The following is a 14,251-nucleotide window of genomic DNA, read 5'->3' on the forward strand; positions in this document are numbered from 1 at the left end:
TCCCTTTCCCTCCCATCTCATGTCTCTGTTTAATGTTAATCTTTTCTTCCTGCTCTTCCTCCCTGCTCTGTTCATAGTTGCTCTTATTATATCAAAGAAGACATTTGGTATTTGTTTTTTAAGGATTGGCTAGCATTTGCAAGAGATAACCATCTTTTGAAAAAAAATATTGTGTTTGGCTATCTCAACCTGTTTGAGTCTAGGGTTGCATATCTCTCAGGCATGTGGACATGACAGAGAGATATTAGAATGAAGCTTTCACTCTTGGGTTCATTTTAAGGAGTTGGAACACAAAAGACCTGAGAAATGAGAGGTACCAAAATGATGGAGTGATATCAAAGCTAACTCAAGAATTGAGAACTGAAAATAATGCTCAGAGATTGCTAATGGAACTTTAAGGGAACTGATTTTTAGATCTCAGAACCCAGATTTCTTGTCAGAATGTCATATAGCTAGAAACATGTTAGATAACTTATTAGGCTAGATTAATTTTAACCTGAAATTTAAAAGCTCATGTAAAAAGTATTCTGTCTAAAATCCAAGAAAACCATAAATATATTCCCCATGGGCCTAGAGATCGAAGTTGGTTGAAACACTGAGCAATATCCCCGGTAATTTATGTTTTTATTTTGAGATGGATTCTCACTGAATCCCAAGGCTGGCCTCAAACTTGCAATCCACCTGCCTTAGTCTCCCAAGTTGCTGGAATTACAGAATTGTGCCACCACACATGGCTTTCCTTTTAAGGGATTATGGCATTAATCCATCAAAGGTAATAATTGAGTATTCAAAAACAATAGAAATGGTGAAGATAGTACATTTACTTAGTGATCTATGGAATGAGGTTCTTTTACCCTCTTCAGATAATAAATGGAAGTTTGACCATACCCACATGTCTCACCAGAGATTTTCTGAGAGAATATTCTGAAATTTTCTCTGTAAGTATTTTTCTCCTTAGACATCTCTCGATGTAACTATGGAACCCAGTCAGAGAAATAGTTGGATATCTCTTTTTCTCATGATATTTAGTTTGGTAAACCTTGCTCCACTTAAGAATTTCAGCACTCTTCAAAAATCTTCACAGTAAATGACAAATTTTTGAAGGGTAAGGACTATCTTGTTTTATCTATATCTTTCCCAGCCTTTACATAAAGTCTTTCACAAAATGTACACCTGATTTTCACTTGTAGAATTGAGGTTTGTTTTTCCTTTCTTTCTTTCTTTATTTTAACTAGGTATATATGATTCATTGAACACAATTGCAGCACAACTTTATGTTTCTATGGTTGTACACAGTGTAGTAGAATGAGTTTTGAATTGAAGGTTTCTGCAGTATTTCATGGCCAGGTATGGTGGCACATGCCTATAATCCTAGTGACTTGGGAGGCTGAGTCAAGAGGATTGCAAGTGAGACCCTAAGCAACTTAGCAAGACACTGTCTCAAAATAAAAAGTGAAAAAAGGACTGGGAATGTGAATCAGTGGTTAAGTGCCTCTTGATTGGATCCTGTCTTCAAATAAAAGTGTCTAAATCAGACTTTAAACTTTTTGTTTAGAACCTAACTTAAAATGATTTGAATGAATGTTCATATCATGAATCATGTTTAGTTTATGTAACACCTAAGTCTTTTTAAAATTTTTATTAAACCATAATTCTTCCGCATATTGCCCTTGGGTGGTTTCATGTTACAGTGACAGAGTTTAATAGTTGTGACAGAGACCCTATGGCCCATAACGCCTGAAGTACAGAAGTATGGCCCTTGCCACCTAAAGTCTGCCTTTTCATAGAGAAGATTGGTGACTCCTGTGTAAATAATTCACCAGTTTTTCCTCTTTAGTCCTTGCCTATTGTCAGTATCTCATTTTGCTCCCTTAAGATTTCCTTTTCCTTTATTTTTTTAAATACCATCGTGCTTTCCACTTGCTTTCAGAGTGATCTGACATGCAGATTTGTTCATATCTTGTCCTTTGTAGCCTAGAAGATTTCATTTTAAGCTGTTTATCATGAATTGTTTTATTTGAAGACAATTGTTTCATATTTGTATCCTCAGGTGATTAGCATATTTGTTGGATAACTGTGTATTAAAATTAAGTTACATTTTAGTATTTTATATAATTATGTTTGTTTACCTAGTGTCTTGTGAAGTTAAATTTATTTTTGGTATGTAAACTGTATAACTTTTTGAGTTTTTCTTCTCTTTATTGATGAAAAATGAGATATACTCAAATTATGTAATTTTTGTTAAAGGTCAGACTTAATGAAGCAGAGAAAAAATACAAGGATATCCAAGATAAACTAGAAAAGATTAGTCAGGAGACAAATGCACGAGCACCAGAATGTATGGCATTGAAAGCAGATGTCACTGCTAAGAAAAGGGCCTATAATGAAGCTGAGGTGAGAAAATGTTCTGACCCGGAAAAGTAAAGCTGCATAGTGAATATAAAGATTGTTCATTTATTTTTTTGAATTGTTCATCTGTTTTTTAAAAGTGGGTGTATATCTGAATTAAAATCTGTGTTGCTTCTATGCTTTAAAAATATAGTTATTTCAAGTGGCTGTGAATACTTTATAAAAATGTTTTTTGGTGCATAGTTAGCCTCTGATTTGAAAATCTGACAGCAGTAGACTTGAATGGAATACTTGTTTTTTCATTTTACTATAGAATGTTTAGTTTTTTGTTGTTGGTTTTTTTTTTTTTAGGTTTTATATAACCGTTCTCTAAATGAATATAAAGCATTAAAGAAAGATGATGAGCAACTGTGTAAAAGAATTGAAGAACTAAAAAAAAGGTAAGGTAATTGTTTTGTAGTTTTCATGAATACTTTTGTGACAAAGTAATCTAGGTGCAATGGAGTATTATATTTTCTGTATTATTGTTAATGTAACTAATACATTGGCTTATTCTTTTAAAATGTTTTTTATCTAACAGTTTTCACTTTTCTTTCTTTATTGTTAGCACTGATCAGTCTTTGGAACCTGAGAGGTTGGAAAGGCAAAAAAAAATTTGTTGGTTAAAAGACAGAGTAAAGGCCTTACAGGACCAGGAAAATTCAATCAATCAAGAGATTGAACAGTTTCAACAAGCCATAGAAAAGGACAAAGAAGAATATACTAGAATTAGGTAAGTTGCAACATCCTTAAAATAATTTTTTTCAACTACTTCAATTTTTATATAGCTTTAATTTGTATTTGAAGAGAAATCCTAGGGTTGTTTGTTTGTTTGTTTGTTTTTCAAATAAGGGATCTTTTAAAATAACTTTTCCAAGACTTTTCTTAAATTTGTACATTTGGACAGTTTTTTAGATTCCTGGTCCATTACTTCTGCAACATTTTCTTTATAGTAAGTTTTGAGGACTGCCAACTACTTTTGTCTTGTAGTGTAATTTATTTTCAAATAAAAAACTCTGCCTTTCATTTTTAGGGTATCTGGGTTATTCAATGATATACAAGAATTAAGGGCATACCAATAACTGTTTCTATGTAACTGTCACATATTTATACAGTATGTATAACTGTCTCTTCTGGTTTTCTGCTTTTATTTTTTAGGAGAGAAGAACTAGATGTGAAGCATGCACTGAACTATAATCAGAGGCAATTGAAAGAACTGAAGGATAGTAAAACTGATAGACTGAAAAGATTTGGCTCTCATGTTCCAGCTCTTTTGGAGGCAATTGAGGAAGCTTACAGACGGGGACACTTTACCCATAAACCTGTAGGCCCTTTAGGTATTTGTCGTGATTTAGTGAGTTTATAATAAACATTAGGAATGAGTTTCTGTTTTCACTAAGGGTGGGGGTCTGTTGAATCTAAGTATATGGAGACAGGGTCTCACTGAGTTGCTTAGTATCTCAATTTTGCTGAGGTTGTCTTTGAACTTACAACCCTCCTTCCTCAGCCTCCCAAGCTGCTTGGATTACAGGCTAGGTATATAGTTTTGTGTGGACTTTTAATTGTACTAGTTTTTAAAATAATGATAAAATCACTTTAAATTTTGTAGCTTTCTTTTTGTACCTGTAAAGCATAAAACATTAAACATCCTTTTGAGAAAGAAAACTTAAGGAATCTTAATAGTTTAATAGTCTGGTTCTTTTATTTTTCCTTCCCAAAATGAATAACTGGATAAAATAATTTGGATGTAATTGATTAATGAGATAATCCAGTGGCATCAAGATATAGTGAAAAGAACACTCACCTGAATTTTATGTAGCCCTGATAAAAAGACTTATCTTAGGTTTTTATTTGTATTTATTTATTTGTTTTTATTGATTTTTTAAAATGACAGCGGAATGCATTACAATTCTTATTACACATATACAGCACAATTTTTTTCATATCTCTGGTTGTTTATAAAGTATGTGTCTTCCTACATGTACTTTGGATAATGATGTTCATCACATTCCACCATCCTTGCTAACCCCCTGCCCCCTCCTTTTCTCCCCCCCCCCTTATCTTAGTTTTCTGTTTAGGCTGGACATCATAATTTCTAAATTTTCTTTCAATTTTAAAATCTTCATATATACCTGACATTTGAATTTTTCTAAATCAAGTTCTCCTGGGAGTTATCTCAGATTCTGTATACCATTAGGTAAAAATGATGCTATAAACATAAATACATTTTAATACTAAGCTGTTGCATTTAACCATGGCAGTAATGTCTCTTCATTTAAATATGTACTTATATAATAGCATCCATTTCAGTGGATGAGACTTTTTTTCCCCAGTGAAATCTAAAAATCAAAGCAGTTTTATAGAAAATAATAAAGGCTTAAATTCAAAATACCAATGAGGGTTGCAGAAATGTAAACTAACATAGAAAAGCCACTGTTGATGTACATTAGTGTGGGATGGTTTTATTCAAAGGATTTGGTGTGTTTCCTCCCTAGGGTATCCAGTGGGTATGTGGGTATTTTCAGCTGAGATAAAATATGATCTGTAATATCATTTAAGCAGCGTTATATGAAAATACTAAGTCATTTATGAATTATAAAAAATTATATTAATATTGCAAAATAAGTATCTTGAGTCCGTCTATGATTTTCTCATTTTTAGGAGCTTGCATTCATCTTCGGGACCCTGAGCATGCTTTGGCTATTGAATCCTGTTTAAAAGGACTACTCCAAGCCTATTGTTGCCATAACCATGCTGATGAAAGAGTACTTCAGGCACTGATGAAAAGGTTTTATCCACCAGGGACTTCACGGCCACAGATAATAGTTTCTGAATTTCGGAATGAGATGTATGATGTAAGACACAGGTAATCAAATTAAATCCTGTTTCTCTTTTTACTTAATCATGTGCAATGTAAGAAAGAGTTAATGCTTTTAATGTTAACCATATGGATTTATAAAATTCCATCAAACCACTCTACTTTCAGTGTAGGCATTGGAGAAACATAAATAAGAGGTTCTTTAAGAAGGTTGAGGGTTTTACTGAAGTCTGTTGTGGGGAGAGTTCAAGGACACAGAAGTTGTATGGTGTAGAAACTATACCAAGGAGGGAACTAGTATAGACCTAGCCAAATTAAGAGGGGGTCCTAGAGAAGGAACATTGGCATTCCTTACCCACAATTAAACTCTGAAAGTGATTTACAGAATTTATAAAAAGCTTTGTTTTCCTTCGATGACCCTAACAAACCTCAAAAGCACAATACCTGAACTGACTTGTTTGTTAACTACTGGCCAGTCAGTGAGCCAGCCTGTAGGTGATGTTCACTTGTAGGTCCACCTACTTAGCAGACTGAAGAAGAATTCCTTGAGTCTAGTGGTTTAAGGCCAGTATAGGCAACATAGCCAAACCTGTCTCGAAAAAGAAAAAAGATTTATCTGTATATTCTCAGATCCCATTTTAAAATCCATTTCCCATCTCCATGTTTTCTTATAAACCCTTTGTGTGTGTGTGAGTGTGTGTTTTAATAAGCCTAATGCCATGTTCTGCACATTTGAGTAAATTTGCATGTCTTTTTAAAAATTCTTTATGGGCTTTCCTGAAATTGGATAAGATGCATATGTAGTTTAAATAAAGAAGTCATTAAGTCATATGATGTAAGTTGGAAGAATTCAGACAAGAGATGATAACTGCTCAGTTTTTTAATTGGTGAGTTTGTCAAGTGACAGAAAAGGCTAATTGCCTTCTAGGTAAATAAAATACTATGTGAAAGATGCATGAAGGCATGAGATTGTAAATTATTTTCCTCAAAAATAGCATTTGTAATTTTTATAGGAGGGAATAGATTAAAAGAGAGATAAGGCACAAAATCAGTAAGACATTAATTAGAAGAGAAGGAAAAATCAAGAATAACTTTTAGGTTTCTTGCTAGAATAACTAACTGAATGATATGCTATCAAGTGATTTAGGGATATTATGAGGGGAAAAAGTAAATTTGTCAAAAGTACATAAAGTTCTGTTTTGAAGTGTTGATTTTGAACTATAGGCTATAGATAAGTATTTGGGAGTGAGGAGTAAAGTGTTTTCCCCTCTTCCTGAAAATTTGACCTATGTTTATCTCCAGCTCTGATCCCAGGTTTCTAAAACCTGATAAAAATGAAATTTCATTTGTACTACCAGACAGCATTATTTAATGATAAAAATGACCCATGACAGGTTAGTGTGACTGGACTGGGAGAATTTGGCACACCTGGTATGCATGACAACTCCTATAATCCGCTATTTTCCTTATGAAGAACTTATGAAGTTGTTATGAGAGATAGTGGCTTCTGTGAGGAATATTCTTCAACTTGCACTGTCATTTTGGAACCAAGAAAGAATAGTCCGGAAGAGCTGTACCAATTGCTCTATGAACTGCCACAAGGACCCCTGTGAAGGAGAATGCCTGGAATTGCCCTGCTCACACACTGTGTTTTCTGGCCTATGTGATTTCCAGTTGCTTATAATGTGTTGGATTTGAGGGGTGCAAATGTGAGTTAAGTTTATGTTGTACAATGTCCCTTGTTTTGGAAGTTGGTGAGTTCATATGCTGAGAACTGGATCTCAGGAGTTGGGTGGAAGGCTTGGGGATTATCTGATTAAGGGTTTAGACTAGTTACCACAAATCTGAGAGGGAGCTGACTCAAAGTCCTCCAGAGGCTGCAGGATTTTTCACTATTAATGTGTGTTTATTTATAGATGTCAAAGGAGAATGTGTCCTGATGGATTAATACTATAATAAAGGTTTTTAGGACAGAAGAAGAGGAAGGAGTTGAAGATGCTAATGAGAGAATAGTTCAAAGAAAGCGAAGTCTGGGGAAAATGTTTAGGTCAGCCTGCATAAGACTAGACAGCAGGTTTGACATCAGTCTGGCAGGATGGGATAGAAAGCTGTGGTAAGACAGAAATTTAGAGTTTAATGAAAAGAGGTACTGGTGGTAGTAAATCCATGTTTTGACTTCAAGAGTAGGTTGCTGAAGCACAGAGTTGTTGAAATTATTGGAAGAAGTTAGATTCTAGTTCTTTTTATTGATATGATATTGACAAGAGTCCTGAATATATTTAATATGATCAACTTTAGTTGCCTCACGCACACATTTTGAAGGATTTGTTTTTGTATGTGTAAATAACTTTGGCAGTGTAAATTGTGGTTCAAATGCTAAATTTACAACTTGGACATGTTATATTAATGTAAAAAAGAAGAGTGAAATACTAGTAGAATATCTGCATGCATCAGATAATTAAGACTCATTTCATTCATTTAAGCTTACATTAGATAATGAAGGTACCTAGTAACATCCCTAGCTCCCAGGGAAGCAGATAGTCAGGAACTATATAGTTCCCCTTTTTATCAAAAGATCCACCATGCGGCCAGTGCGCTGATTTCATTAATGAGGTTCTTGGCATAAAAGTTAGCTAGCAGAGATGGAAATAAAACACACAGACTCAGTGACCTTTTTCTATGACCAGGTCCCAGACAGCTCCCCTCTCTGGCTCCCACCTCGAACCACCTGTAGGGCAGCAAGGATTACTCCGGGCTAGCAGGAGAGACAGAGAGAGAGAGAGAGAGAGAGCACACCAAAGAGTAGCCTTTTATTGGGGAACAAGAAATTCAGGGGAGAATTCCATCCAATGAAGGTTGAGGGGGGCCGCACTCCAAGGTCAGGGTCACTGATTGGCCCCCCAGGGTCAGTGGTCAGTCACACCCCCACACGGACGGGTTCTCTCATCAGGAGAGGGCCGGGAAAGCTCCGACACAGCCAGAGCGCCTCAGACCCAAACCGGGAGTCGCCAAGTCACGTGTGAGAATGGCTCCCCACAAAAAGAGCCACTTCTTTTTAGCAATAGTAAAAGCTGCTGGGCTACGCATCCTGCCAGTACTCACCCATAACCATGTCTGCATGTATTCTCTTACCTCTTTCTCAGTAGAAGACGTGTTTTTTTTCTCTCTAATGCTGTTCTGTTTGTGCTCAAAATCACATACTTTCTTGCTTGACTTGTGAACTCTTTTTAAAAAATAACTCCTCAGCCACACACTTTCCATTGACTTCTTCTTATCTCTTTAAACATGTTAGGTCAGACTCTTCCTAAGGTATACTTTGCACTCAGTATTTTGAGGCACTATTCTCTGCTCCTAAAATATTCATTATATTCTCCAGTTATTTTTTTGTTGCCATCTCTAAAGGAAATATATATATATATTTTGGTATATATATTTACTTAGGCATTAGATACTATTAGATACACCTTACTTAAATCTTTTACCCCTTTTGTTATTATGACACCATTTTCTTGATTGGTCTACCTAGTAGATGCTTCTTGACCTATTTTGTACGCTTTTCTTCATCTACTCCTTTCATTAAGGTGCTTCTGCCATCTATGTTCATGGTCTCCTCTCTCATTCTCACTATGTATTCTTAACAATATATTCTTACATTTGTAGACATTAAAAAATGTGCCAGGTTTTAAGCATGTTTTTTCCTGTACTTTAAATTTGATTGTGGTATTTTTCCTTTTACTCGGCTATTAGAAATGACATTATTAAGTGATTTTATAAAGCCTAATTAGGATCATAAAATTATTTTGTCCTGGAACTTCTTTTACCAGTGAAGCCCATATGCTACCTTCAATTTTATGCATAGTTTTCCTCTGTTTTTTGTGTCTTCTTCAGGCTTTCTACTTAGCTTGGTGTGGTCAGCCCGTTTCATAGTATCCTTCCTTGTTGCCTTCCACTGACATCTCATTGCTAATGTCTTTTCTGCTTTGACTTCTGAACTAATTTTATAACATCTATCAACCTCCTCCAATTGATAGTAATGTAATTAGTTGTAACATAATTAATTATGAAGTAAATCCCTTATAAGGATAGCAGAAGGAAAGCATGGTGGCAAGTTGGCGCCGTAGAGCAAACTATTATAGCAACTCCATCGAATCATGGTATGTGCTTGCTCAGATTTCACCAGAATCTCCTACTGCCTCCTCCTCTCAGTCTCCTCTTTCCTTTCCGTTATCTCCTTGGTTTCTACTTTGTTCCATTGATATTGCTTGGCATTTTCTAGAGCATCCACTCCTTGTTCTTTGCTTCCACTTGTGTTTCTCCTTCTACTTGAACTCTATCCTAAAAAGGCCATTTAGCTCTCAGTATCTCATTTCTGTTTTCCTTCATTAGGAAAACTCTTCAAAAGGAGATGTATGTATCTCCACATTCTTTCTTCCCCTTTAATCTTGAACCTATTCCAGTCCTTTTGTCTTTATTTTTTGTACTAGGGATTGAACTCGGGGGTACTTTACCACTGAGCTACATCACAAGCCCTTTTTATATTTTTATTTTGAGACAGGGACTCACTAAGTTGCTGAGGTTGGCCTAAAACTTTTGATCTTTTGCCCCAGCCTCACATGTCGCTGGGATTACAGGTACTCGCCAAAGTGCCGGGCTTCAGTAAACCTTACAGTGCTGAATTTGATAATCTGCTTTTACTATATTTACTTACTTGAATTATTAGCAGTATTTGGATTTGTTGATCATTTCATTCTTCCTAAAACACATTTTTCACGTGGTGCCCAGGACTATGCACTTCTGATTTTCCTAATTCCCCAAGTGTTCTGTTTTAGTATTTTTGCTTTTTCCTCCTCACCTCTGACTATATGAGCATTCCAGACCTCTCCTTAGAGTGTGTATTATTTCTCTTGAAGTGAACTCACCCATTTTGATGGCTTTAAATACATACGATTACCAAATGACATCTCTACTTGGCTCTTTTTTTCTGAATTTTCCACTTAGATGTCCCTAGGCATTCCAAATGTAACAGGTCTAAAAGTCAAACTTCTGATTTCCACCCTGAAACCTGCTCCTATAATCCCTTCCTTTTCATTTTTCCATTCCCAAGCCAAATATCCATCATTTTTGACTCAGCTATGCCACACCTTGTTGGCTGAACATTAAAAATCTATGCAGAGTCTGAATCCTTGTAGCTTCCATTCTTGTTCATGCCATCCTCATGTTTCACTTGAATATTGCAGTCAATTCTGGTTATCCGACACTACAGTCTTAGGACAGCAGTCAGATCCTGTCATTTTTCTGTACAAAGTACCATAAAACTTTCATCTTTTTACTTTATCAAGGGCCCATGTGATTTGCCTTCCCACCGTGTTTCCTCTCTTAAATCTATAAGGGTTCTCCTTGACTGTTTAGTCTGCCACTGCGCACTGGCTACATGGTCTTTCCTATGTACTTTTCAGAGCCTTTGCAATTGTTCTTCCCCATGAATCTCTCATTTGCTCAGATGTCTGCCCAGTGAGGTTTTTATTGCCTGTTTTTGTGTGTGAGCAATCATTATGTTGCAAACTTTGCCTCCTTTTTTCCTTATATTTTCCTTTAATAAAATGTAAGCTATGCTCCATGAGAAGCTTTTTTGTTTTTTGTTTTTCTTTTTAAGATGAGGATCGTGTTTTAGAAACCAGGGATCAGAGATGGAAATAAACAAGTAAGCATAGTTTAGATTCTTATGCAGAGAGAAAACACTTTATCCCTAACTCCCTTAAAGTAGAGAACCTTTAGGTCTAGCCTAAAGGTTCTCTACTGTCTGGAATAGCACCTTGAACATAGTTAGGTGCTCAGCAAATACATGTTGAATTAATGCATGAAGACGTATAAAACATATAGAAGTGCTGACTTGTTTTGAAATCCTAGGACTGACTAAAAACTCTTAAGAATACTATAATTGTTTCCCTTCGGTAACTTATTGCTTCAGTACCTACTGTTTTTAGTATGTCCATCTTTCAATGCTCTTAATAGCTCATGTGTTTCAAATTTAATTGAAAGATTGAATGTCTCTTATGGATCTCAAATTTCAATTTGTAAGAATATCTTTTCTCTGTTGATAATAAACTTTACTTCATTTTTTTATTGTTTTGTATCAGTAGAACAATTGTGTAACTATTAAAGATGTATTTTAATTCACTGTGCTCCATCATCCTATATAGAATTGAGAACTTGGGACTTAATGGATCTTAATTAATTGACTTATGTTTACATATGATTGCAGTGGAAGATTTAAGGAAATTTTAACCATTATAATAAGCAAAAGGGCTTAAAGGTTAAGAATCCAAATTCTAAAATCTATACTGCCTAGTTAAAGTCCTTGCACAGTCTTATTCACTAGTGTTATGACAATAGGGAACTGAAACTCTGAAGCATCCTCATCTGGGAAAAAAATGGAGAGAATGATTAAGTAATAAGCTTAGCACAGTGCTTAGCACATAACATTATATAGATATTAACTAAGTAAATTTTTAAATTTAACTAAGCAGGTATGTTTACAGATGTTATCAAATATTTTTTCATCTGATTATCTTTCCCATTAAATATATACAATTTTTACATATATAAAATTTACACACATATTTATAATTATAAAGTTTGTTAAGTTTTGTCTCTTTTATCTCCTAGAGCTGCTCATCATCCAGAGTTCCCAACAGTTCTGACAGCTTTAGAAATAGATAATGCAGTTGTTGCCAATAGCCTAATCGACATGAGGGGCATAGAGACAGTGCTGCTAATCAAAGTAAGACCAGATGCTTGTTGTATTTTATGTTACTTTAAAATTTTCAGAACTCAAGGTGGCTTTATAAACTCCTTTCTTTATCATGAAAAACTTTATGTTTCACCATTTTACTTTACGCTAGAAAAACCTATAGGGTAATATAGAACTAATTGGCTTGTATGTTTTTTTGCCTCGGGTAACTTTATAACTTTGGACTATTCTTTGTGAAATAATGTCACAAATAAATATTGTTCTTTTGGTACACAGTACTGTAACATTTTTGGTTCATTTTTTTCTTGATTTGCTGCCAAGTTCATTTTTTATTTGCATATATATATATATATATATATATATATATATATATACCTATACAAGTGTGTGTGTATGTATACATGTATACATATATATATATATATAAAACTCTACCTTTTAAATAAAGTACTTTATATTTTGTAAATTTTTTTTCTATACCTTTGTGCTCTTTGAAAATTAAATGATACTTACTTTCCAACTGTTCATGTATTTTTGTATACTTGTTAGATTAGATCGTCATATTTTGTCTTGTCTATTGACAAGTTGCTGAGCAGCGGGCAGGAAATTTAAAACAGAAATCTGTAATTGAGACAACCTAATTGTTTCTCATTAATGGAAATTTAAAAATAAAGGTTTTGATATCCCAGATATGTACCCATGAACATTTCTACTATAATTGTGAGTTTGGCTCTCAGGTTTTAGAAATATACTTGAAAATAAATAACGAAGCCTTGCTCAGAAAGTCTGTCCCTAGAGAGGTTTATGAGGCCTTGAGTAAGCCTCATCTTCTTTTTATTTCCACGAGGGCTTAAGTATTTCCAGGCTTTCTCTATATAATTTCATATGCTGATCTTTTTTCAAATTTTGCTAGCCATTCATAGCATTTAGAAAAACTTATTGTATGAACTTTTCTAAAGTAAATGTATTTATGTGAAAAGTTACTTAAAATAACTTAATTTGAAATGGATGTGAATATTAGAATTTAAAAATAAAGTCTACCAATTTATCATAAAGCATTTTTTCAGTTGTTTAGTGACTATATATAGTTTTAATTCCTTGAATCTGGAACTTGTTTTTGAAATTTTTATGTTAACTTCATGACATATTGCATTTGAACATTCAAAAAAACTTGAATTTTATTAAATAATAAAGACAGGTAATATTTTAAAATTGTGCCTATTGGAAATTCTTTGACATTGTTTTAAAAAATGTATTTTCCCCCTCTATTGTTCTAGAATAATTCTGTAGCTCGTGCAGTTATGCAGTTTCAAAAGCCACCCAAAAATTGTAGAGAAGCTTTTACTGCTGATGGTGACCAAGTTTTTGCAGGACGTTATTATTCATCTGAAAATACACGACCTAAGTTCCTAAGCAGAGATGTAGATTCTGAAATAAGGTGAGTCAAGTTTATCTTTATTGCATTATTCCCACTTCCTTTGAGCTTCAGTTTCATTCATTTCATTCATTAAAGTTATTTCAACAAGGAACTGTAACTTATCTTGATGTTAGCTTCTTATAAGATCCTTTAAGTAGATGTGAAATTATGGGTTGACATGCTTGCGATCCCAGTGGCTCTGGAAGCTAAGAAAGGAGGATGGTGAGTTGAAAACCAGTCTAAGTAACTCAGTGAGACCCTGTCTCAAAATAAAATATAAAATAGGGCTGGGGATGTGGATCAGTGGTTGAGTGCCCCTGAGTTCAATCCCTGGTTACTCCCCACCAAAAAAAGAAAGAAAGAATAAAAATGTAAATGAGCTATATCACTGTCTACCATTTCGTTCTGCTGATTTTTCTCAGGGTCATTTGCTGGTTTCATTGTGGCTAATGCTCCTTGTCATGTCTCTGACTGGTACTCTGAGTTGTACCATTCTAGAAAGAACATCAATCAACACAGTGAGAACACATGCTTAGAAAAATAGAGCTATTAAAGGAGACAAACTGAGAAATTATACAAAAAACTAATAATGTACTTAATGAGATTCAAGAGCATGCATGAATAATTTTTGTACCATAAATAATCATGATTTCTGACCTGAATTAATTCAGTTGATAAATGGATAGGTTGTGCCTTTATTAATGACTTAAGTATAACACAGAATATAAATAAAAGAAATATTTTTAAAAATGGAGCAACGTACTCTAAATGACTTGTATGTTTAGGGAAAATGAGAATTTAGTTGCAATAGTTGAGTATTATTCTCAAATAGTACTCATCATTTTAATGTGAAAGCAGCATAAAATAATAAGTACTG

General features: G+C 34.3%; 1 protein-coding gene across 1 annotated transcript in view; it reads left to right on the forward strand.

Moving 5' to 3' along the window:
• Window positions 1–14,251, forward strand: part of Smc6 (structural maintenance of chromosomes 6) — a 67,412-nt gene that overhangs the window by 27,361 nt on the left and 25,800 nt on the right. Inside the window, exons 11-17 of the mRNA XM_078029639.1 lie at window positions 2,248–2,394; window positions 2,701–2,789; window positions 2,957–3,121; window positions 3,547–3,725; window positions 5,050–5,254; window positions 11,873–11,987; window positions 13,235–13,395. Of these exons, the coding sequence (XP_077885765.1) occupies window positions 2,248–2,394; window positions 2,701–2,789; window positions 2,957–3,121; window positions 3,547–3,725; window positions 5,050–5,254; window positions 11,873–11,987; window positions 13,235–13,395 (1,061 nt within the window). The remainder of the gene's footprint in view (window positions 1–2,247; window positions 2,395–2,700; window positions 2,790–2,956; window positions 3,122–3,546; window positions 3,726–5,049; window positions 5,255–11,872; window positions 11,988–13,234; window positions 13,396–14,251) is intronic.

Source organism: Ictidomys tridecemlineatus, chromosome 12 (assembly GCF_052094955.1).
Source record: "Ictidomys tridecemlineatus isolate mIctTri1 chromosome 12, mIctTri1.hap1, whole genome shotgun sequence".
Lineage (NCBI taxonomy): Eukaryota > Metazoa > Chordata > Mammalia > Rodentia > Sciuridae > Ictidomys > Ictidomys tridecemlineatus.